A 26,072-nucleotide genomic window follows, 5' to 3' on the forward strand; every position below is an offset into this window, starting at 1 on the left:
GTGCGTATGTTATCATGTGTGTGTGTGCATGTGTCTGTGCCTATGTTTGTGTTGCTTCACAGTTAGATGGTAGTGTTGTGTTTTAATTAATCTGTGCTGTTGGACATACAGTTGGATGGTAGTGTTGTACTTGTATGTCTTGCACTAGGACTCACACTTGTATTTTCTCACTAGCATTGATTTTGCTGATAGCTGCTTTATTGAGGAAAGTTTTTTTTAACTTGCAATTACTTTCATATTTGGTTATCTTATCTACCTTTGTTGAATGCACTGACTGTAAATCACACTGGTTAATAGTGTATGCTAAATGACTAAAATGTAAATGTGAAACGTAGTGGTGTGTTTTGCTGTTGAGCCTACAGACATTTAGATGAGTATGTTTTAATATATGATGAAAGTTGGATAAATTGCGGTGTGTTTAAATCTGTGCTGTTGGATGTAGGCCGAGTACTTGGACAAAATGAGTATTGTAACTAGCAGATATGGAGAATTTTCCAAATACGATTATGATAGAAGTATTTTTTGTAATGATCAGTGATATAAAAAATAATAAAAAAAAGAAGTAATTTTCAGCTGCTGGCATGCATCTCTCTCATGTCACGCAAACCGTGTGAAGCGCTGTGCAATCTAAATAACTAAATGGGCTAGGGTTGTGTTTCGCATTGCATCAACCGGTGGGTGATTTCCTGCCGGTTCACGCTGGGTTCATAGGTCAACGCTGTAGTAGTTACCCACCATCTGGCTCACGCAGCAACGCTGCTCTACAAGCAAACCATTTTTTTGGCGGGAAAGAGGGGCCGAGCAGTGAGTGTTATGCTAATTATAGCGAGATGCAAGACTTCGCTCTCACACAGTCACACACAGTATGTCACGCCCTGGCTCTGGGGACTCTTGTATGTTGAGCCAGGGTGTGAGTTTTCATTGTTTTTGTGTTCTAGTTTGGTATTTCTATGTTGGCCAGGGTGGTTCCCAATCAGAGACGGCTGTAGCTCGTTGTCTCTGATCGGGAGCCATACTTAGGTAGCCGTTTGGCATTGTTTTGGTGTGGTATCTTGTTCCGTTTGGTTTGTGTAACCGTAGGACTTCACGTTTCGTATCGTTTGTTCGTTGTGTTGTACATTCAATAAATATTATGTACGCATATCACGCTGCGCCTTGGCCCGCTTCTTCTCAGGACGATCGTGACACAGTACCTGCGCATGTACACGGGTTCGCTTCACGCTGTTCACAACATGGTAGCCAGGGCACCAAAACAGCGGAGAAGTTGAGCCTCATGCTTCAGCGCTCTTAGTTGTTACGGAAATTGACCCACAATGCTGTTTACTTTCTGCATCTACGCCATATCGCTGACTTTACCTTTAAAGTTATTAGTGTGAGCGACTCACAGTTAGTGCATTCATCTTAAGATAGCTAGGTGAGACAACCACATCTCAGTCATAGTAAGTCACTTTTTCCTCAATAAAATAGCTATCGGCAAAGTCAGAGCTACTAGGAAAAAAAACTAAAGTGCGAGTGTTAGTTTACGAAAGGCAAGGGTGTTATTATTATTAATTATTTCAATGAATAGAGATGACAAGATTACTTATTCTACATGACATTGTGTCCTGTTGGCGTCACTCAACCGAGACTGCTCTCCTCTGTGTCACGGAGGCTCTCCGCACTGGGGGGGTTGGGGGGGGTGCTGTGGGAATATTTAAGATACTCTTTGAAGAGGTAGGGTTTCAGACATTTTCGGAAGATGGGCAGGGACTCTGCTGTCCTAGCTTCAAGGGGAAGCCGGTTCCACCATTGGGGTGCCAGGACAGAGAAGAGCTGGGCTGAGCGAGAGCTGCCCTCCCTTAGGGGTGGGAGAGCTAAGAGACCAGAGGTGGCAGAAAGGAGTACTTGGGTTGGGGTGTAGGGTTTGAGCATAGGCTGAAGGTAGGGAGGACCAGTTCCTATTGCTGCTCTGTAGGCAAGTACCATGGTCTTCAGGGCCATAGACTGTTTTGCTAGCACAGACTGGAATATGTTCTGGGATTCATCTGATAACATTGAAGAGTACACCACATCAGTCACCAGCTTCATTAATTAAGTGCATTGTCGTCCCCACAGTGACCGTACATACATATCCCAACCAGAAGCCATGGATTAAAGGCAACATCCGCACTGAGCTAAATGCTAGAGCTGCCGCTTTCAAGGAGCGGGACACTAATCAGGACGATTATAAGAAATCCTGCTACGACCTCTGACGAGCCATCAAACAGGCAAAGCGTCAATACAGGACTAAGATCGAATCCTACTACGCCGGCTCTGACACTTGTCGGATGTTGCAGGGCTTGCAATCTATCACGGATTACAAAGGGAAACCCAGCAGCGAACTGCCCAGTGACGCAAGCCTACCAGATAAGCTAAATGCCTTATATGCTCGCTTCGAGGAAAGCAACACTTAACCATACATGAGAGCATCAGCTGTTCCGGACGACTGAGTGATCTCGAGAGCTTCAAGTGTCCACATCAATAAGGAATTAACATGGTCCACATTGGGGCGGCAGGTAGCTTAGTGGTTAAGAGCGTTGTGCCAGTAACCGAAAGGTCGCTGGTTCTAATCCCCGAGCCAACTAGGTGAAAAATCTGTCGATGTGCCCTTGAGCAAGGCACTTAACCCTAATTGCTCCTGTAAGTCGCTCTGGATAAGAGCGTCTGCTAAATAATGTAAATGTAAAATGTTCACCAACGCCTCTTCCTGCTCAGGAGGCTGAAAAGATTTGGCATGAGCTCCTCAGATCCTCAAAAAGTTCCACAGCTGCAGCATTGAAAGGCTGCATCACCGCTTGGTAAGGCAACTGCTTGGCATCCGACTGCAAAGCGCTACAGAGGGCAGTGTGTACAGCCCAGTACATCACTGGGGCCGAGCTCCCTGCCATCCAGGACCTCTATACCAGGCGGTGTCAGAGGAAGGCACCTAAACATTTTCAAAGACTCCAACTACCCAAGCCATAGACTGTTCTCTCTGCTATCGCGTGGCAAGTGGTAGCAGTGCACCAAGTCTGGAACCAACAGGACCCTGAACAGCTACCCGGACAACCTATATTTACCCTTTTTTGCACTGACTCTATGCACACACACTAGACTCTACCCACCCATACTTACACTGACATCCCAACACATAATTAACATGCACACACACATTCATTATGATGCCACACACACACGCACACAGAGTTTTGTATTGCTATCCTTGTGGGGACCAAAACATTTATTCCCATCCAAAATCCTATTTTCCCTAACCCCTAACCCCTAACCCTAAGCCTAAGCCTAAACTTAACCCTTAACCCTAACCTTAACTCTAAGCCTAACCTTAACCCCAAACCCCTAACCCTAAAACTATACCTAACCTTAACTCCTAACCCTAAACCTAACTGTAACTCCTAACCCTAATTGTAACTCACACACTTACACCCCCCCCCCCCCACACCACATACACTGCTGCTACTGTCTATTATCTATCCTGTTGTCTAGTCACTTTACCCCTACCTACAGTATACTGCTGCTACTGTCTGTTATCTATCCTGTTGTCTAGTCACTTTACCCCTACCTACAGTATACTGCTGCTACTGTCTATTATCTGTCCTGTTGTCTAGTCACTTTACCCCTACCTACAGTATACTGCTGCTACTGTCTATTATCTATCCTGTTGTCTAGTCACTTTACCCCTACCTACAGTATACTGCTGCTACTGTCTATTATCTATCCTGTTGTCTAGTCACTTTACCCCTACCTACAGTATACTGCTGCTACTGTCTATTATCTATCCTGTTGTCTAGTCCCTTTACCCCTACCTACAGTATACTGCTGCTACTTTCTATTATCTATCCTGTTGCCTAGTCACTTTACCCCTACCTATATGTACCTAGCTACCTCAATTACCTCGTACCCCTGCACATTGACTCGGTACTGGTACTCCTTGTATATAGCCATGTTATTTTTTACTCGTTAGTGTTATTCGTTAGTCACTGTGTATTTATTCCTCGTGTCACTATTTCTCTCTCAATTCAATTTCAATGTAAGGGCTTTATTGGTATGGAAAACATATGTTAACGTTGCCAAAGCAAGAGAAATAGATCATAAAAACGTAACAGTAAACATTACACTCACAAAATACATTTCAGATGTCATATTATGTCTATATAGAGTGTCGTAATGATGTGCAAATAGTTAAAGTACAAAAGGGAAAATAAATAAACATAGGTTGTATTTACAATGGTGTTTGTTCTTCACTGGTTGCCCTTTTCTTGTGGCAAAAGGTCACAAATATTGCTGCTGTGATTGCACACTGTGGTATTTCTCTCTCTCTCTCTCTCTCTCTCGCTCTCGCTCTCTCTCTCTCTCTCTCTCTCTCTCTCGCTCTCTCTCTCTCTCTCTCGCTATATACAGTGGGGGAAAAAAGTATTTAGTCAGCCAACAATTGTGCAAGTTCTCCCACTTAAAAAGATGAGAGAGGCCTGTAATTTTCATCATAGGTACACGTCAACTATGACAGACAAATTGAGAAAAAAAAATCCAGAAAATCACATTGTAGGATTTTTTATGAATTTATTTGCAAATTATGGTGGAAAATAAGTATTTGGTCACCTACAAACAAGCAAGATTTCTGGCTCTCACAGACCTGTAACTTCTTCTTTAAGAGGCTCCTCTGTCCTCCACTCGTTACCTGTATTAATGGCACCTGTTTGAACTTGTTATCAGTATAAAAGACACCTGTCCACAACCTCAAACAGTCACACTCCAAACTCCACTATGGCCAAGACCAAAGAGCTGTCAAAGGACACCAGAAACAAAATTGTAGACCTGCACCAGGCTGGGAAGACTGAATCTGCAATAGGTAAGCAGCTTGGTTTGAAGAAAACAACTGTGGGAGCAATTATTAGGAAATGAAAGACATACAAGACCACTGATAATCTCCCTTGATCTGGGGCTCCACGCAAGATCTCACCCCGTGGGGTCAAAATGATCACAAGAACGGTGAGCAAAAATCCCAGAACCACACGGGGGGACCTAGTGAATGACCTGCAGAGAGCTGGGACCAAAGTAACAAAGCCTACCATCAGTAACACACTACGCCGCCAGGGACTCAAATCCTGCAGTGCCAGACGTGTCCCCCTGCTTAAGCCAGTACATGTCCAGGCCCGTCTGAAGTTTGCTAGAGTGCATTTGGATGATCCAGAAGAGGATTGGGAGAATGTCATATGGTCAGATGAAACCAAAATAGAACTTTTTGGTAAAAACTCAACTCGTCGTGTTTGGAGGACAAAGAATGCTGAGTTGCATCCAAAGAACACCATACCTACTGTGAAGCATGGGGGTGGAAACATCATGCTTTGGGGCTGTTTTTCTGCAAAGGGACCAGGACGACTGATCCGTGTAAAGGAAAGAATGAATGGGGCCATGTATCGTGAGATTTTGAGTGAAAATCTCCTTCTATCAGCAAGGGCATTGAAGATGAAACGTGGCTGGGTCTTTCAGCATGACAATGATCCCAAACACACCACCCGGGCAACGAAGGAGTGGCTTCGTAAGAAGCATTTCAAGGTCCTGGAGTGGCCTAGCCAGTCTCCAGATCTCAACCCCATAGAAAATATTTGGAGGGAGTTGAAGGTCTGTGTTGCCCAGCGACAGCCCCAAAACATCACTGCTCTAGAGGAGATCTGCATGGAGGAATGGGCCAAAATACCGGCAACAGTGTGTGAAAACCTTGTGAAGACTTACAGAAAACGTTTCACCTGTGTCATTGCCAACAAAGGGTATATAACAAAGTATTGAGAAACTTTTGTTATTGACCAAATACCTATTTTCCACCATAATTTGCAAATAAATTCATTAAAAATCCTACAATGTGATTTTCTGGATTTTCTTTTCTCATTTTGTCTGTCATAGTTGACGTGTACCTATGATGAAAATTACAGGCCTCTCTCATCTTTTTAAGTGGGAGAACTTGCACAATTGGTGGCTGACTAAATACTTTTTTCCCCCACTGTATATATATATATATATATATATGTACCAGTCAAAAGTTTGGACACACCTACTCATTCAAGTGTTTTTCTTAATATTTTCTACATTGTAGAATAGTAGTGAAGACATCAAAACTATGAAATAACACATATGGAATTATGTAGTAACGAAAAAAGTTTTTTCAAATAGCCACCCTTTGCCTTGATGACAGCTTTTCACACTGGGGCGAGGACCTTTCGATAGGAATTCGAAAAGACACATCATTCAAAACATTGTATGAAGGCTGTATCTCTTTCATGCATAGCCTCAGGAGGTTTTACATAGGAAGTCTGCAAGTGTCCCTGCAAGGTGCTTAACTTGTAGCACATGGTTACGAGAACAAGGTCCCGTGTAGCTCAGTTGGTAGAGCATGGCGCTTGCAACGCCAGGGTTGTGGGTTCGTTTCCCACGGGGGGCCCAGTATGAAAAAAATAAATGTATGCACTCACTAACTGTAAGTCGCTCTGGATAAGAGCGTCTGCTAAATGACAAAAATTTAAACGTTAATACCTAGCTCTACGTGTTTACTGAGCAGCTGAAAATTAACAGAGCTATTCCTAGTTTCGCCATTGCAGTAGGTTTGTTATATACGCGGCTGTCTTAGGCCGACCTCTTTAAGAATCGATATTTGCCAAGGTTTCAAAGAAATGATGTCATAGCGACATATCACCAATAGTAAACTCCCAACCTAGGGGAGGACGTATTCCTTACATATCTAGCAACTAAAACCTTGCTGTTCTTACACCTTATCTGGGCGTCATGTTGTGGTATAATACGATATTATTTTATTTTTTATTTTTTATTTCACCTTTATTTAACCAGGTAAGCCAGTTGAGAACAGGTTCTCATTTACAACTGCGACCTGGCCAAGATAAAGCAAAGTAGTCAAATAAAAACAACACAGAGTTACATATGGGGTAAAAAAAAAAAACATAAAGTCAGAAATACAACAGAAAATATATATACAGTGTGTGCAAATGTAGCAAGTTATGGAGGTAAGGCAATAAATAGGCTATAGTGCAGAATAATTACAATAGTATTAACACTGGAATGCTAGATGTGCAAGAGATTATGTGCAAATAGAGATACTGGGGTGCAAAAGAGCAAAATAAATAACAATATAGGGATGAGGTAGTTGGGTGGGCTAATTTCAGATGGGCTGTGTACAGGTGCAGTGATCGGTAAGGTGCTCTGACAACTGATGCTTAAAGTTATTGAGGGAGATAAGAGTCTCCAGCTTCAGAGATTTTTGCAATTCGTTCCAGTCATTGGCAGCAGAGAACTGGAAGGAATGGCGGCCAAAGGAGGTGTTGGCTTTGGGAATGACCAGAGAGATATACCTGCTGGAGCGCAGACTACGGGTGGGTGCTGCTATGGTGACCAATGAGCTAAGATATTATAATCTAATAAACCAATGCTGTACTAGACTCTGTACCGTACCATACTATGCTCCTGTTGACTGTGAGCAGAAAATAAGTGATATTGCTTTATAGGCTGACGTTGTAGAACTGAAATCCAGAAGTGTTTCAGGGGCTCTAGATGGGCCATAGTAATTGAACAAAGCTCGCTACGTACGCTTCACTTAAAGACTTGAAGGCTCTTTGAAAAATGAGTCTAAGTGATGGCTAACCTAGCAGATGGCAGCTTCATTGCTGCAGAAGTGAATAAAATAAAACAATGGTTCTACTTGGCAGTTGAACACAAGTGGTAGCTAGCATAATCGTCTGACATGTAAGGCATAGGGCAGTAACCAACTCAGTGAAATCTCAGTAAAGGAGAACGGAGGAAATATTGGTTTCAGTAAAACACAGTTTCTTCGCCCCAGTTCCATCTTTTATAGGGTTTGAACCCTTAACACTGACTGAAACAATATAACTTTCTGTGAGTTTGGCCAACTTTGTTTGATTGGCGTGAGCTCGACTACTTCCCTCTCTACATGCGAGCCAACCCTTTCAGTAAGCTTTGTCTATGGTTCTGACCGCAATAGAACTGGCTCCAGGCAGTAGTGCTCAATGACAAAAGCCACATGGTAAGGGCGTCGAAAACAATTACACAAGTGAAGGGGACACCAGTCAGAGTTCCTATTTAATGGTACATTAACGTCATTATGCTCTAAACAATGATCCCGACAAGGTATGTAGGTGAATACTGTTAGTAGGTGAATACTGTATCTAGGTGAATACTGTATGTAGGTGAATACTGTTTGTAGGTGAATGCTACAAATTCCCCTATGCTTATCAATGATCACAGTCACGACAACACTGTGGTTTTCCAATTCCATTCATTGAAGTGGAATGACAGCGTGGAAAAGGCAAGTCTCAGTCATTCAGGAAAGCGTCAATGGTGAAAAAACCTGCATCATTGGCCACCATGTTGCCTAGCAACAGCAGGGAGCCGCTTGTGATCGTTTGACACTTCCTTCTCACCAGAGCCACCAACAAGCCACTGTACACCATTAGATTTCCCTTTTGGATATGCAATTTAAAGGGATGGTCCACTCAAAATACAACCTAATGATTTTTCTTCTTCTCCTGAGTGATTCAGACACAGATAGGCTCTCTAATCATATATGTTTCTTTTTTATTTTACCAGGTAAGTTGACTGAGAACACATTCTCATTTACAGCAACAACCTGTGGAATAGTTACAGGGGAGAGGAAGGGGATGAATGAGCCAATTGGAAGCTGGGGATGATTAGGTGGCCATGATGGTATGAGGGCCAGATTGGGAATTTAGCCAGGACACCGGGGTTAACACCCCTACTCTTACGATAAGTGCCATGGGATCTTTAGTGACCACAGAGAGTCAGGACACATGTTTTAACATCCCATCCGAAAAACGACAACACCATACACAGGGCAATGTCCCCAATCACTGCCCTGTTTTTTAGACCAGAGGAAAGAGTGCCCCCTACTGGCCCTCCAACAACACTTCCAGCAGCATCTGGTCTCCCATCCAGGGACTGACCAGGACCAACCCAGTTCAGCTTCAGTGGCAAGCCAGCAGTGGGATGCTGGGTAGTATGCTGCTGACAACAAATACACTGAACAAAAATAAAAACAGAACATGTAAAGTGTTGGTCCCATGTTTTGAGGGAGCGTGCAATTGGCATGCTGACTGCAGGAATGTCCACCAGAGCTGTTGCCAGAGAATCTAATGTTAATTTCTCTACCATATGCCGCCTCCAACGTCATTTTAGAGAATTTGGCAGTACGTCCAACTGGCCTCACAACCGCAGACCAACCGCAGACCACATGTAACCACGCCAGCCCAGGACCTCCACATCCAGCTTCTTCACCTGCAGGATTGTCTAAGACTAGCCACCCAGACAGCTGATGAAACTGTGGGTTTGCACAACCAAATAATTTCTGCACAAACTGTCAGACACTGTCTCAGCGAAGCTCATCTGAGTGCTCGTCGTCCTCACCAGGATCTTGATCTGACTGCAGTTCGTGTCGTAACCAACTTCAGTGGGCAAATGCTCACCTTCGATGTCCACTGGCATGCTGGAGAAGTGTGCTCTTCACAGATGAATCGCAGTTTCAACTGTACTGGGCAGATGGACGACAGTGTTTATGGCGTCGTGTGGGCGAGCGGTTTGCTGATGTCAACGTTGTGACCAGAGTGCCCCATGGTGGCGGTGGGGTTACGGTATGGGCAGGTGTAAGTTATGGAAAACAAACACAATTGCATTTGATTGATACCGAGAAGAGATCCTGAGGCCCATTGCCGTGCCATTCATCCGCCGCAGTCACCTCATGTTTCTGCATGATAATGCACGGCCCCATGTCGCAAGGATCTGTACACAATGACCCAGTTCTTCTATGGCCTGCATACTCACCAGACATGTCACCCATTGAGCATGTTTGGGATGCTCTGATTTGACGTGTAAGACAGCGTGTTCCAGTTTCCGTCAATATCCAGCAACTTCGCACAGCCATTGAAGAGGAGAGGGACAACATTCCACAGGCAACCCTTACAAAAAAAGATTGCAGTTTTGAAACTGCTGTAAAAGTGCAGTAACTGCAGTCGCCTGTGGTATTTTGGACGCAGTAATTGCAGAATAACTGCAGTGTGCTGCAGCTACACTGCTAAATTACCGCAGTTAAAAAAACGGTGTTATTTTGGATGCAGTGTTTGCAAAAGGGAGAGTTTCACTGGGGACATGTCCCCCCCCCACATTCTGAAATTGGAATTTTATCCCCCCCCCCGGTTTATCATTGGAATGTGATACAAAACGAGGCGACGGTGTGCTTTAGGATCATGCGGACGCCTCCGAGCGGTCGGGTATGTCCCCCCACTTCTAAAACCAAAGTTGCGCCCCTGATCTGCAGCACACTGCAGTTATACTGCACTCTGACTGCAATCTGTTTTCTCAAAGGCACAATCAACAGCCTGATCAACTCTATGCAAAGGAGATGTGAGATGTGTTGTGCTGCATGAGGCAAACAGTAGCAGGGCATAAAATTAACACCCGCCACCTGCGGGTAGATTTAGGTATTGGCGGGTAAGAATGTATATTTCACCAGCCACGTTGGCGGGTAGTCAATTTGCAGGGCTCTACAGTGAGAGCATTACATTAGCGAATAAAAATAGTCAAAAGTCAAGTATGAGCACGTGCGAGTTAGGGTTAGAAAAATGCTGCAGTAGCTGTTTTCAAAGTATTTCTGCAGATTTGTTTCATAGCTGCTAATAGGAATCCTATATCCCACCTCTCGCAGGAACACTGCCTGGCAGAAGAGCTGTGCGCAATGAGTGAAGCGGTGATAGATTCATTTTTGGAGGCGCTGCGCACACTCGCACAGGCATAAACGCTGGTCTAATTTACTTTAAAGTGAGACTTTGTCCTCGTGTTTCTTGGCTATTTACATTGTTTTGTTCACAAGCTCGGTTGTTTTTCCACATTAGTTTGAGTCTGCTGCTTCAACTGATAGCAAAGATCCCAACTTTCACACACACACACACGTGACAGGACTCGACCCCGTTACCACGGTAACCTCCCGCCCTTAAAGGAGCAGGAGAAAATGTTGTCTTTGATATTTTGAAATGAAATTGAGCAATATACCACATTACTTCTTACTAATACATTTCTTGTTTTAGAAACATTACAAAGCATGGTCATCCGTTTGTGTTTTTTTATGTAATTATGGCAAAAACATATTTTGGTTGTAAAAAAATCTGAGTGGTTGATAGATTTTTAAAATCTACCTGCCACAGTGGCTGGTGGACCAAAACCTTAATTTTAGGCCATGAATGGTGGTCACACCAGATACTGACTGGTTTTCTGGTCCACACCCCAACTTTTTAAAGGTATCTGTGACCAACAGATGCATATCTGTATTCCCAGTCATGTGAAAGCCATAGATTAGGGCCTAATGAATTTATTTCAATTGACTGACTTCCTTATATGAACTGTAACTCTGTCAAATCTCAGAAATTGTTGCGTTTATATTTTTGTTCCGTGTAGCATAATAAATAGATCATCAATGTTGCTTTTTCACATTAACCATCTTTCCAAACAATGATCAGCCATCTTGTTTCTGCAATTCTGAGCAATGTCACTTGCCTCAAGTGAGTTTCCTGAAACATTTATATTATCTAACTAACCTTAGGCTCAGAGCTCATAATCTTCTCAACAGAGGGGGAATTCACAGGGATTATGCCCACTCACAGTCACCACATGGTAGGCTCCATGGAGGGATTATGATGGAATCTGGAGTACACAATGTCCTTTTTCACATTCAAGTCAGTACACATGACCACAACACCACACTGAATACTGACATTTACATCGTACCTCAAGGGTGCATCCCAAATGGCACCCTATTCCCTTTATAGTGCACTACTTTTAACTAGGGCTCTATGGCTCCTGGTCTAAAGTAGTGCACTACATTTGACAAGAGCACTATGGCTCCTGGTCTAAAGTAGTGCACTACATTTAACTAGGGCTCTATGGCTCCTGGTCTAAAGTAGTGCACTACTTCTGACAAGGGCACTATGGCTCCTGGTCTAAAGTAGTGCACTATATAGGGAATAGGGTGCCATTTGGGACGCCGGCTAATTCCTCTTTAAAGCTGTGATGTACCCACTAGTCATATGTATTAAAATGTATACTGGTAACCATCATGGTTAATAGATTACAGTTCAATCAACTGTATGTTGTCTCTGGCATTTTCCTAAAAAGTGGTAACTACTATTATGCGTAACAGCAGTTTCTGGTGGTAATGGATGCGGTCCAATTGGCACCCTATTCACTACCAAGTGCACTAGGGCTCTGGCTCTATTCAAATGATTCCACAAAGACAGGGTCACATAACATGGAAGAAAAAAAAATATTTATTTAAACCGAAGACATTTGGTAATCTACAAGCCAACACTGGATGTCAATTCATGAGGGATGGAAGTGTACAAAAAAAAAACATCAGATATGTAAAACAACTAAAAACAAACATTATTGAGCGGAGTGAATTCCCTGATGTTGAAATTCATTTGTGGTGAGCAATGGCTGAGAGTAGATTCATGCTGACGTACCCTGGTCAATACCACTTTGGCCGATACTCTCATTCTATTGCAAACTTCATATCGTTCACACCCTTTCTTTCTCTTGTGCTTTTCAGTTGTCACAAAACATTGTATGACATTCTCATTTAGACTTAGTATTTGGGACCCACCCCCCCCCCCCCCCAAGTCCAGTACATTTCTAATAATGGTGAATAAATATTACCACAATTATTTATCATACGGTGAAACAATCTTTTGGGAAAATTCCAATCAATCTGAAAGAAACTATAGTACAAAAACGTAACAAAAGACAAACAATAAATTAGAATACCTCAGGTTGTGGCACACAAGGAATACGGTATATACAAACATAAAGCACTTGAGGGAAGGACTAGGACCAACAACAATCAGTGTGATACTTTAACCAGATAGGTTCGAGGCCAGTGACTCTTCTTACTCATCAATACTGGTAATAGTTTTAGTCCCAATAAGTGAAGCAAACCCCTATTTCATTATTCAACCATGACAGAGGCATCAAGATGTATCAATTGAAAACAAATGATTAATTTGATATAAATTAAGGGACATTTTGAAGACTAGATATTATTTTCAACTGATACCAAGGACAGGAAAGAAAACAATAGTTTCTACAGCTTGTTAAAATTCTTAAAATATCCTACCCTAACCCATAAACTACACCCTATCCTACCCTAACCCATACCTAATCCATAAACTACACCCTATCCTACCCTAACCCATAAACTACACCCTATCCTACCCTAACCCATAAACTACACCCTATCCTACCCTAACCTATGCCTAATCCATAAACTACACCCTATCCTACCCTAATCCATAAACTACACCCTATCCTACCCTAACCCATACCTAATCCATAAACTACACCCTATCCTACCCTAACCCATACCTAATCCATAAACTACAGCCTATCCTACCCTAACCCATACCTAATCCATAAACTACACCCTATCCTACCCTAACCCATACCTAATCCATAGAGACTACATCCTATCCTACCCATAGAGACTACCCCCTATCCTACCCTAACCAATAGAGACTACCCCTATCCTACGCTAACCCATAGAGACTACCCCTATCCTACGCTAACCCATAGAGACTACATCCTATCCTACCCATAGAGACTACCCCCTATCCTACCCTAACCAATAGACCACCCCCTATCCTACCCTAACCCATAGAGACTACCCCTATCCTACGCTAACCCATAGAGACTACATCCTATCCTACCCATAGAGACTACCCGCTATCCTACCCTAACCCATAGACTACACCCTATCCTACCCGAAACCATACAGACTACACCCTATCCTATCCTAAACCATACAGACTACACCCTATCCTACCTACCCTAACCCATAGACTACACCCTATCCTACCCTAACCCATAGACTAAATATCCTACCCTAACCAATATAGACTACACCAGTGCAATATCATACACACACGTTACGTTTAAAGTAATGGAAAATATGCCTTTGAACCTGAGAAAAATGTCTTGGAGCTAAACAGTAGGATGTCACCCTGTGTGTCCATGGTAATCATACTGCAGTTTGTTTTGGAGTTGTCCAGGCATCTTCAATGACCAAGTTATTTCATAGACAAAAGATAACATTTACTTTGTTAAGTTATTCTTTACTCTTAGAATGTGCATGAGTTCATGAACTCGGCCACATGGTCAAGCTTTTACAGACAACTTCGAGTTTGGGTTCGCCTCGCTGCCAAATCGCAACATTGAATGCTTTATAGATTGTGTTACCCACACCAGTCCCCAGTCCTTAACCACCAGTAGCTAGTCCTTAACCACCAGTACCCAGTCCTTAACCACCAGTACCTAGTCCTTAACCACCAGTACCTAGTCCTTAACCACCAGTACCTAGTCCTTAACCACCAGTAGCTAGTCCTTAACCACCAGTAGCTAGTCCTTAACCACCAGTACCTAGTCCTTAACCACCAGTACCCAGTCCTTAACCACCAGTACCTAGTCCTTAACCACCAGTACCTAGTCCTTAACCACCAGTACCTAGTCCTTAACCACCAGTAGCTAGTCCTTAACCACCAGTAGCTAGTCCTTAACCACCAGTAGCTAGTCCTTAACCACCAGTACCCAGTCCTTAACCACCAGTACCTAGTCCTTAACCACCAGTACCTAGTCCTTAACCACCAGTACCTAGTCCTTAACCACCAGTACTTAGTCCTTAACCACCAGTACCTAGTCATTAACCACCAGTAGCTAGTCCTTAACCACCAGTAGCTAGTCCTTAACCACCAGTACCTAGTCCTTAACCACCAGTACCTAGTCCTTAACCACCAGTAGCTAGTCCTTAACCACCAGTACCTAGTCCTTAACCACCAGTAGCTAGTCCTTAACCACCAGTACCTAGTCCTTAACCACCAGTACCTAGTCCTTAACCACCAGTACCTAGTCCTTAACCACCAGTAGCTAGTCCTTAACCACCAGTACCTAGTCCTTAACCACCAGTAGCTAGTCCTTAACCACCAGTACCCAGTCCTTAACCACCAGTAGCCAGTCCTTAACCACCAGTAGCTAGTCCTTAACCACCAGTAGCTAGTCCTTAACCACCAGTAGCTAGTCCTTAACCACCAGTAGCCAGTCCTTAACCACCAGTACCTAGTCCTTAACCACCAGTAGCCAGTCCTTAACCACCAGTACCTAGTCCTTAACCACCAGTAGCTAGTCCTTAAACACCAGTACCCAGTCCTTAACCACCAGTAGCTAGTCCTTAACCACCAGTAGCTAGTCCTTAACCACCAGTAGCCAGTCCTTAACCACCAGTACCTAGTCCTTAACCACCAGTACCTAGTCCTTAACCACCAGTACCTAGTCCTTAACCACCAGTAGCCAGTCCTTAACCACCAGTAGCTAGTCCTTAACCACCAGTACCCAGTCCTTAACCACCAGTACCTAGTCCTTAACCACCAGTACCCAGTCCTTAACCACCAGTACCCAGTCCTTAACCACCAGTACCTAGTCCTTAACCACCAGTAGCTAGTCCTTAACCACCAGTACCTAGTCCTTAACCACCAGTACCTAGTCCTTAACCACCAGTACCTAGTCCTTAACCACCAGTAGCTAGTCCTTAACCACCAGTACCTAGTCCTTAACCACCAGTACCTAGTCCTTAACCACCAGTACCTAGTCCTTAACCACCAGTACCTAGTCCTTAACCACCAGTACCTAGTCCTTAACCACCAGTAGCTAGTCCTTAACCCCAAGTACCTAGTCCTTAACCACCAGTAGCTAGTCCTTAACCCCAAGTAGCTAGTCCTTAACCACCAGTAGCTAGTCCTTAACCACCAGTACCTAGTCCTTAACCACCAGTACCTAGTCCTTAACCACCAGTACCTAGTCCTTAACCACCAGTACCTAGTCCTTAACCACCAGTAGCTAGTCCTTAACCACCAGTAGCTAGTCCTTAACCACCAGTAGCTAGTCCTTAACCACCAGTAGCTAGTCCTTAACCACCAGTACCTAGTCCTTAACCACCAGTACCTAGTCCTTAACCACCAGTAGCTAGTCCTTAACCACCAGTAGCTAGTCCTTAACCACCAGTAGCTAGCGCTGTACCACCAGTAGCTAGTCTTTTACCACCAGTAGCTAGTCCTTAACCACCAGTAGCTAGTCCTTAACCACCAGTAGCTAGCGCTGTACCACCAGTAACTAGTCTTTTACCACCAGTAGCTAGTCCTTAACCACCAGTAGCTAGTCCTTAACCACCAGTAGCTAGCGCTGTACCACCAGTAGCTAGTCCTTAACCACCAGTAGCTAGTCCTTAACCACCAGTAGCTAGCGCTGTACCACCAGTAGCTAGTCCTTAACCACCAGTAGCTAGTCCTTAACCACCAGTACCTAGTCCTTAACCACCAGTAGCTAGCGCTGTACCACCAGTAGCTAGCGCTGTACCACCAGTAGCTAGCGCTGTACCACCAGTAGCTAGCGCTGTACCACCAGTAGCTAGCGCTGTACCACATAGCTAAAGGTCTTTACATTTTACTGCACAGCATATACTCATATAGCATATACTCAGACTTATTCAAATCAAGTTTACCAAAACACTTACAGCAGAATGTCGAGTGAAATGCCAGTTCATGCCATTTCAACATCAGTTACTGTTCTATTGAACAAGTATCAACCAAATAAAGACAAGGAATGAGAACTGGAACGATGTAAACAACAGCGAAGTAACAATCACATTTCCTATTGGAGTGGAATTCACTTGAGCCAGTCCAAAGAAATAAACGTTACTTCTTGTCAGCAGAAAAAGTATCATCATTCCATACACGCTACAGACATTTTGGCACCAAAGGGCCGTAGCAAGCCACTTTTCACAAACGTGGTCAGCCACCATTCTGACCGCCAAATCAGACAAGTATATATATATCTAAAAAAAAATATGTTAATAACAAAAAATAAAAAAAATAATACATTTTGTACTTGTAGGTTCCAGACCTTTAAACACTGAATTGACAACCCCCACCGCACCCCAAAAAAATGCTCACAGCAACAAATAATCACGGAAGAGAAGAAGCGTTTTACACTTTGACCTTGCAGAGATGAGGAGCATGCTTTTTTTGCGTCCGGCTTAAGTTGGGAGGGTGAGGTACACTAAAACTGAAGCGCTGCTGTCCTTTGACTGTCGTCCTTTGACTGTCGTCCTCCGTGGGAGACGGGCGGATGGACAGACGGACAGGCAGAGGCGGAGCAGCCTCATTCCAATGGAGTGACAAAAAGTGTCCATGTGTTTGTGGCGCGAGGAGAGTTGAGGGGTGGGGCGGAGAAGAGGGGGTTGATAGAGGGCTCAGTGGGAGCAGGGGAGGACAGACTGAGCGGAAGGAGGCGAACATTATCCCCTAGTCCAATATGGGGGAGGGAGGATGAGGGAAGCGTTCACTGAAAAACATCCACATGAAGGAACCTAGAGGAAAGACAAAACAGGCAAGGTTAAACAACTGTCTGAAACCAAACAGTCTTCAGATAAGTTAAATGACTGTCTTTCGAGACATATTCCTAAAAATACAACACATCTCTCATACATGGCATATTACCAGAGTACACTACAAACATCTACGTTCATTTAGGCCAAATATTACAATTTTCTTCTAAATAAGACATGTTATTCATTGATCCCCTTCAGGTATTCAAAGCAGAGTCAATGTTACAGTCTTGAGCTCCTTACCGTGAAGCAGCCCCTCCATGTTATCCTGCTTTTGTGTCCACCAGTTGCAGCTGCACATTCAAAGGCATGTCCTCTTCACCGTATCCACCCTTTGACTGCATTTGGTTCTGAATGGAGTTCACCTGTGGAGGAAATAAACAGTATATGTTAAAGACAAGATGATGGACAACTGCTAACCATATTGAAGCAATACCCACATTCACCTATTAACCTGCTAACCCTATGGAAGCAATACCCACATTCACCTATTAACCTGCTAACCCTATGGAAGCAATACCCACATTAATCTATTAACCCTAACATTTACATTACATTCAGTCATTACATTTTACATTTTAGTCATTTAGCAGACGCTCTTATCCAGAGCGACTTACAGTTAAGTGAGTGCAGATTATTATTTATTTTTTCTTTCTGGCCCCCTGTGGGAATCGAACCCACAACCCTGCCGTTGCAAGCGCCATGCTCTACCAACTGTGCGACCCACAGGAGCAAACAGGGTCAAGCGCCACGTCAAAGGGCACAAGAACAGATCCCCCACCCAGTCGAATCGGGGACCCCAACCAGCGACCTCTCAGCCACCGGCCCAAGCTCCCAATCGGCAGTTTGTGTGTATGTGTGGCACTATTTACATGTGTGTATGTGTCCGTGTGCGTACAAGCGCTTGTGTGGCATCAGCCTCAGGCAAAAAAGGCATTGGATGTAACAACGTTCCTTTTTAGTGTCAGTTAAATGTATTTTTTGTTTTGTTTTGTTTATTTTTACTTTATTTTTTGACTTTTATCTTTGACCATCATTCTACCCCCCGCCCAGCAACTCCACTCCCACATCCCAACCCTCAGTTTCCCTCAACCCATCCCACCTATCTCTGCTGGCAACCCTCAGCCCATCCCACCTATCTCTCCATCCCAACCCTCAGCCCATCCCACCTATCTCTCCATCCCAACCCTCAGTTTCCCTCAACCCATCCCACCTATCTCTCCATCCCAACCCTCAACCCATCCCACCTATCTCTGCTGGCAACCCTCTTCGGATTTCTACGTGCATTATACACTATATATACACAAAAGGTATGTGGACACCCCTTCAAATTAGTGGATTCGGCTATTTCAGCCACACCTGTTGCTGACAGGTGTAAAATATTGAGCACACAGCCATGCAATCTCCATAGACAAACATTGGCAGTAGAACGGCCTTACTGAAGAGCTCCATGACTTTCAATGTCACGCCGTCATAGGAAGCCACCTTTCCAACAAGTCAGTTCGTCAAATGTATGCTCTGCTAGAGCTGCCCCGGTAAACTGTAAGTGCTGTTATTGTGAAGTGGAAACGTCTAGGAGCAACAACGGCTCAGCCGCGAAGTGGTAGGCCACACAAGCTCACAGAAGAGAACGGGACCGCCGAGCGCCGAAGTGCGTAGCGCGTAAAAATCGTCTGTCCACGGTTGCAACACTCACTACAGAGTATCAAACTGACTCCGGAAGCAACGTCAGCACAATAACTGTTCGTCGAGAGCCTCATGAGATTTGATGGCCGAGCAGCTGCACACAAGCCTAAGATCACCATGCGCAATGCCAAGTGTCTGGACTGGTGTAAAGCTCGCCGCCATTGGACTCTGGAGCAGTGGAAACACGTTCTCGGGAGTGATGAATGACGCTTCACCATCTGGTAGTCTGACGGACAAATCTGGGTTTGCTATTTTTAGGGTCAATTTTAGATGAATGTTATGCTTTTTCAGCCATTCCTGAACCTGAGACCAGAAACAGGCTACCAGAACAAATGGCCTATTGATTCTGTATCCTCGCAAAAAAATCTGCAGAGGTGCGATGGTTGTATGCCCCAAATATTGTTGGTGGCAAGAATTCTGTACAATAATGTTAGCTGAAAAGCACAAAGTCATGAATATTGCGTTGTTTTATATATCAACTCATACACCCTGTGTCATGGAATCGGTACATCAAAAAATCTCTTCCCAGCTATTTTGCAATCTGTATGGCACAGCTGTCAACATCCTGGTCCTCAAATGAAACTGGTATACTTTCCTATTTATGCTATGTTTATTCCTCCGCCAGTTTTGATCCTTTATATTGGGCAGACAGACCAGTTCCCTACCTCCTCCCTTGATCCTTTATATTGGACAGACAGACCAGTTCCCTACCTCCTCCCGCTGCCACCAGCCTCCTCCATTTTTGCGGTAATGCTGTAATCAATTGGTTGTCATCTTGGAATGAGAAGACCTTCCCATACAATTCTGATAGCTCCATGAAAGACATAACTACCATTCCAATGTACAATATAATATAAAAACAGAATACACTTCTCAAACATATTTTCCATAAATACAGGTCTTTTATCAACCAGCACATTTGAGTTCAATAATAATAATTGTTTGATCTTTTCTGGGGGATGAAATTGAAATTGTAACCTGCTCTGCGATGCTTGTTTGAAAAAGAGAGCTACTTTGAACAAGGTTTAATTTTCAATTAATCGAAAATGAGAAACGGCAACGTGCACAAAGGCAAAAAAAATCCATTATTAAACAAGGGATGAGCTTTTCTTAGTAATCTACTTGAGAACCATTTTGGTTTCGAGTAAAACTTTTGTATAAGTGAAGCTTTTAGAGACAGGTTTAAGTGCTTTCATATTTAATCATCTCAGCCCACCCAGTTGATATTCATTATATAGATCGTCTGGTTTAGCATCCCAGATAAAGCTACATATTTTTTGCTCATATGATTTGAAAAACGAATCATCAGGAGTGAAAGCGCCATAAGTAAGTGAGTAAACAGATGACTAAGGAGTTGTAATATTTCCATAAATAGACAGATATTTACCTCTCCATGGTTGCAGGATCTTGTCTATTTTTTACTAGTTTTCTATTGAAATTCATTGTGGAGAGCTCATTTGTATATTCTGTGATATGAATACCAAGGATATCTACTTCACAGTCAGACCGTTTTATAGCTAAACTGCAGGGTCATGTAAAAGTTGTCTTTAAAAAAAGATCCAATACGTAACATGGTACACTTATCATAATTAGGTTTTAGTCCAGGGAGGCCAAAGAACGTAACTAGATCTTCAATGAGACATTGCAGGGATTTAGCTTGTGGACTTAATATAAAACTTGAGTCATGGATACCTTTGGTTTTAAGCCTTGGATATGTAATCTTCTAAATGTTGTCATTTGACCCGAATTGAATAGCTAGCATTTCGATGGCCATAAATATGGTGACAGCGGACACGCTTGTTTAACTCCTCTTGAGAGTTCAAAACTCTGAGAAGTAGCCACTATTGACTATTTTACACCTGGGGTTGCTATACATTTCTTTTACCCATTGATTAAGAGACTCACCGAAATGGAAGAAATACAGGTATTTATACAGTTGAAGTCGGAAGTTTACATACACCTTAGCCAAATACATTTAAACACATTTTTCACAATTCCTGACATTTAATCCTAGTAAAAATTCCCTGTCTTAGGTCAGTTAGGATCACCACTTTATTTTAAGAATGTGAAATATCAGAATAATAGTAGAGAGAATGATTTATTTCAGCTTTTATTTCTTTCATCACATTCCCAGTGGGTCAGAAGTTTACATACACTCAATTAGTATTTGGTAGCATTGTCTTTAAATTGTTTAACTTGGGTCAATCGTTTTGGGTATCCTTCCACAAGCTTCCCACAATAAGTTGGGTGAATTTTGGCCCATTCCTCCTGACAGAGCTGGTGTAACTGAGTCAGGTTTGTTTATTTTCTATAGGATTGAGGTCAGGGCTTTTGTGCTACTCCAATACCTTGACTTTGTTGTCCTTAAGCCATTTTGCAACAACTTTGGAAGTATGCTTGGGGTCATTGTCCATTTGGAAGACCCATTTGCGACCAAGCTTTAACTTCCTGACTGATGTCTTGAGATGTTGATTCAATATATCCACATCATTTTCCTTCCTCATGATGCCATCTATTTTGTGAAGTGCACCAGTCACTCCTGCAGCAAAGCACCCCCACAGCATGATGCTGCCACCCCCGTGCTTAACAGTTGGGATGGTGTTCTTCGGCTTGCAAGCAAACCCATTTTTCCTCCAAACATAACGATGGTCATTATGGCCAAACAGTTCTATTTTTGTTTCATCAGACCAGAGTACATTTCTCCAAAAAGTACGATCTTTGTCCTCATGTGCAGTTGCAAACCGTAGTCTGGCTTTTTTATGGCGGTTTTGGAGCAGTGGCTTCTTCCTTGCTGAGCGGCCTTTCAGGTTATGTCGATATAGGACTCGTTTTACTGTGGATATAGATACTTTTTTTACCTGTTTCCTCCAGCATCTTCACAAGGTCCTTTGCTGTTGTTCTGGGATTGATTTGCACTTTTCGCACCAAAGTACGTTCATCTCTAGGAGACAGAACGCGTCTCCTTCCTAAGCAGTGTGACGGCTGCGTGGTCCCATGGTGTTTATACTTGCGTACTATTGTTTGTACAGATGAACGTGGTACCTTCAGGCATTTGGAAATTGCTCCCAAGGATGAACCAGACTTGTGGAGGTCTACCATTTTTTTTGTGAGGTCTTGGCTGATTTCTTTTGATGTTCCCATGATGTCAAGCAAAGAGGCACTGAGTTTGAAAGTAGTCCTTGAAATACATCCACAGGTACACCTCCAATTGACTCAAATGATGTCAATTAGCCTATCAGACGCTTCTAAAGCCATGACGTCATTTTCTGGAATTTTCCAAGCTGTTTAAAGGCACAGTCAACTTAGTGTATGTAAACTTCTGACCCACTGGAACCGTGATACAATGAATTATAAGTGAAATAATCTATAAACAATTGCAGGAAAAACAATGTTTGTCATGCACAAAGTAGATGTCCTAACCGACTTGCCAAAACTATAGTTTGTTAACAAGAAATTTGTGGAGTGGTTGAAAAACTAGTTTTAATGACTCCAACCTAAATGTATGTAAACTTCCGACTTCAACTGTATATAAAATCCTGTCTTACTTTATCAAAGGCCTTTTCAAAATCCGCTATGAATACCAGGCCTGGCTTCAAAGACGTTTCATTTTGTTCTATTATTTCTAGTAGTTGTCGTATATCATCTCCAATGTATCGTCCACGTAAAAAACCTGTCTGATCAGGATGAACAATACCTTGTAAAACCTTTTTAATTCTGAGTGCTATGCATTTCGCTATAATTTTTGCATCACAACATTGAAGTGTAAGAGGCCTCCAGTATTTTTAGATGGACTGGGTCTTTATATTTGCCATCTGGGTCTTGTTTAAATAATAGTGAAATCAGACCTTCCTGCTGAGCACCTGACAGACTACCATTTCTATAGGAGTAGTTAAAACAAGCTAATAATGGAGCTTTGAGTAAATCAAAAAAGGCTTGATATCCCTCTACCGGTATGCCATCCAGCCCTGGGGTTTTTCCAGACTGTAAAGATTTAAGAGCCTCAAAAAGTTATTCCTCTGTAATTTGGCCTTCGTATTGATCTTTTTGTGCATTTGTTGGAGGCGTGCGTGGCCACGCAGTCATGGGTGAACAGGGAGTACAGGAGGGGGCTGAGCACGCACCCTTGTGGGGCCCCCGTGTTGAGGATCAGCGAAGTGGAGGTGTTGTTTCCTACCTTCACCACCTGGGGGCGGCCCGTCAGGAAGTCCAGGACCCAGTTGCACAGGGCGGGGTTCAGACGCAGGGCCCCGAGCTTAATGATGAGCTTGGAGGGTACTATGGTGTTGAAGGCTGAGCTATAGTCAATGAACAGCATTCTTACATAGGTATTCCTTATCCAGATGGGATAGAGCAGTGTGCAGTTCAATGGCAATAGCATCGTCTGTGGATCTATTGGGGCGGTATGCAAATTAAAGTGGGTCTAGGGTGTCAGGTAAGGTAGAGGTGATATGATTCTTAACTAGCCTCTCAAAGCACTTCATGATGACAGAAGTGAGTGATACAGGGCGATAGTCATTTAGTTCAGTCACCTTTGCTTTCTTGGGTACAGGAACAATGGTGGACATCTTGAAGCAAGTGGGGACAGCAGACTGGGATAGGGAGAGATTGAATGTCCATAAACACTCCAGCCAGCTGGTCTGCGCCTGCTCTGAGGACGCGGCTAGGGATGCCGTCTGGGCCAGCAGCCTTGCGAGGGTTAACATGCTTAAATGTCTTACTCACGTCGGCCACGGAGAACGAGAGCCACAGTCCTTGGGAGCTGCCCGCGTCGGTGGCACTGTGTTATACTCAAAGCGGGCGAAGAAGGTGTTTAGGGTGTCCGGGAGCAAGACGTCGGTGTCCGCAACGTGGCTGGTTTTCCCTTTGTAATCCGTGATTGTCTGTAGACCCTGCCACATACGTTTTGTGTGTGAGCCGTTGAATTGCGACTCCACTTTGTCTCTGTTTGATTGCCGTACGGAGGGAATAACTACACTGTTAGTTTTCAACCATATTCCCAGTCACCTTGCCATGGTTAAAAGCGGTGGTTTGCACTTTCAGTTTTGCGCGAATGCTGCCATCTATCCACGGTTTCTGGTTAGGGTAGGTTTTTAATAGTCACAGTGGGAACAACATCCCCTATACACTTCCTGATAAACTCAGTCACCGTGTCCATGTATACGTCAATGTTATTCTCAGAGGCTACCCGGAACATATCCCAGTCCGCGTGATCACAACAATCTTGAAGCATGGATTCCGATTGGTCAGACCAGCGGGGGAGGGCCTTGTAGGCATCCTGGAAGGGGGAGTAACAGCGGTCAAGCGTTTTGGCAGCGCGAGTACTACAGTCAATGTGTTGATAGAACTTCGGTAGCGTTTTCCTCAAATTTGCTAAAATTTGTTAAAATCCCCAGCTACAATAAACAGGATATGTGGTTTCCAGTTTGCACAAAGCTCAGTGTAGTTCCTTGAGGGATGTCGTGGTATTGGCTTGAGGGGGAATATACACGGCTGTGACTATAACCGAAGAGAATTCTCTTGGGCGGTAATACGGTCGGCATTTGATTGTAAGGTATTCTAGGGCGGGTGAACAAAAGGACTCGAGTTTCTGTACGTTACCACAATCACACCATGAGTAGTTAATCATGAAATATACACCACCGCCTTTCTTCTTCCCGGATAGTTCTTTATTCCTGTCTGCGCGATGTACGGAGAGAGCCATGATTCCGTGAAACAGAGTATGTTACAGTCCCTGATGTCTCTCTGGAAGGAGATCCTCGCCCTGAGCTCGTCTACTTTATTGTCCAGAGACTGAACATTAGCGAGTAATATACTCGCAAGCGGTGGATGGTGTGCATGGCTCCTGAGTCAGACTAGAAGTCCATGCCGAATACCTCTTCTCCGCTGGCGGTGTCTTGAAGCAGCCTCTGGGATAAGTTAAATTGCCCTGTGGGGTACGAACAAAGGATCCAATTCAGGAAAGTCGTATTCCTGGTCGTGATGCTTGTGAGTTACCGCCGCGATGATATCCAAAAGTTTTTTCCGGCAGTATGTAATAACACAAAAAACGTTCTGGGCTAATAATGTAAGAAATAACACACAAAAAACATAATACTGCAAAGTTGCTTAGGAGCTAGAAGCAGAGCTGCCATGTTTGTCGGCGCCATCGTGAATATCTAAAATATCATTCGGAGAATCATGGATGACTCCGCCTTTAGTAACACGTTTTTTCTAATTATTTTTGGTAGCTTTCCTGTGTTGAAGATTCAGGAAGAATTTGGTGTATTTTTTTACCCAGGGTATGAAGCCATGTCATCTTGTAACTGTACATTAAACATAGTGATCATAAACGCTGACACTGAATATGACATGAGTTTTATGATATGGAAATGTGAAGTGCACATTTGGACTCACGGGTGTTTGGCTTGCTTGTATGACATCAAAGCGGTATTTATTATAATCCTCAACGTCTAATTTTTCTAAATGCATAGTCATTTTAATTTAAAGCATTTCCCTCACTAAGACAACAAAACATTTGCTGAAGTCGCCCAATTAGCGGGAGGGATTGGGGCAACTTCTTGTCGCCATGCAAGGCTCAGGTTCAGACCTGCTGTCAGTCAAAACCCATCCAGCGCTGTGAAGTGCAACGCCTGAGCTCTGACGTAATTTATAGCATGTTAATGTACAGCCGCTGCGTTCCAACTTAGGCACCTATCAGTGCCCAAATCTGCCATTTTCAACCCATATAAGGTTACGAATGTAAAGGGCTAAACAAAATTGCTTTCTCTGAGCAATTGTATTCGTATAAAACAATATAAATTTACCCATTTGTTTTAGCATAGCTCAGTTTTTGAATTATTTATTTTATACAGTCATTATT

The 26,072-nt window shown here is 43.4% G+C and overlaps 1 protein-coding gene across 1 annotated transcript in view; it reads right to left on the reverse strand.

The window, feature by feature from the left end:
* Positions 1–16,826: 16,826 nt before the first annotated feature.
* Positions 16,827–26,072, reverse strand: part of cdc42se2 (CDC42 small effector 2) — a 51,885-nt gene continuing 42,639 nt past the window's right edge. The window contains exons 3-4 of the mRNA XM_084159835.1: positions 17,771–17,892; positions 16,827–17,509 (exon numbers count right to left, since the gene is read on the reverse strand). Of these exons, the coding sequence (XP_084015961.1) occupies positions 17,791–17,892 (102 nt within the window). The 3' untranslated portion in view covers positions 16,827–17,509; positions 17,771–17,790. The remainder of the gene's footprint in view (positions 17,510–17,770; positions 17,893–26,072) is intronic.

This window comes from Coregonus lavaretus, assembly GCF_964263955.1.
Source record: "Coregonus lavaretus genome assembly, chromosome: 4".
Taxonomy (NCBI): Eukaryota; Metazoa; Chordata; class Actinopteri; order Salmoniformes; family Salmonidae; genus Coregonus; species Coregonus lavaretus.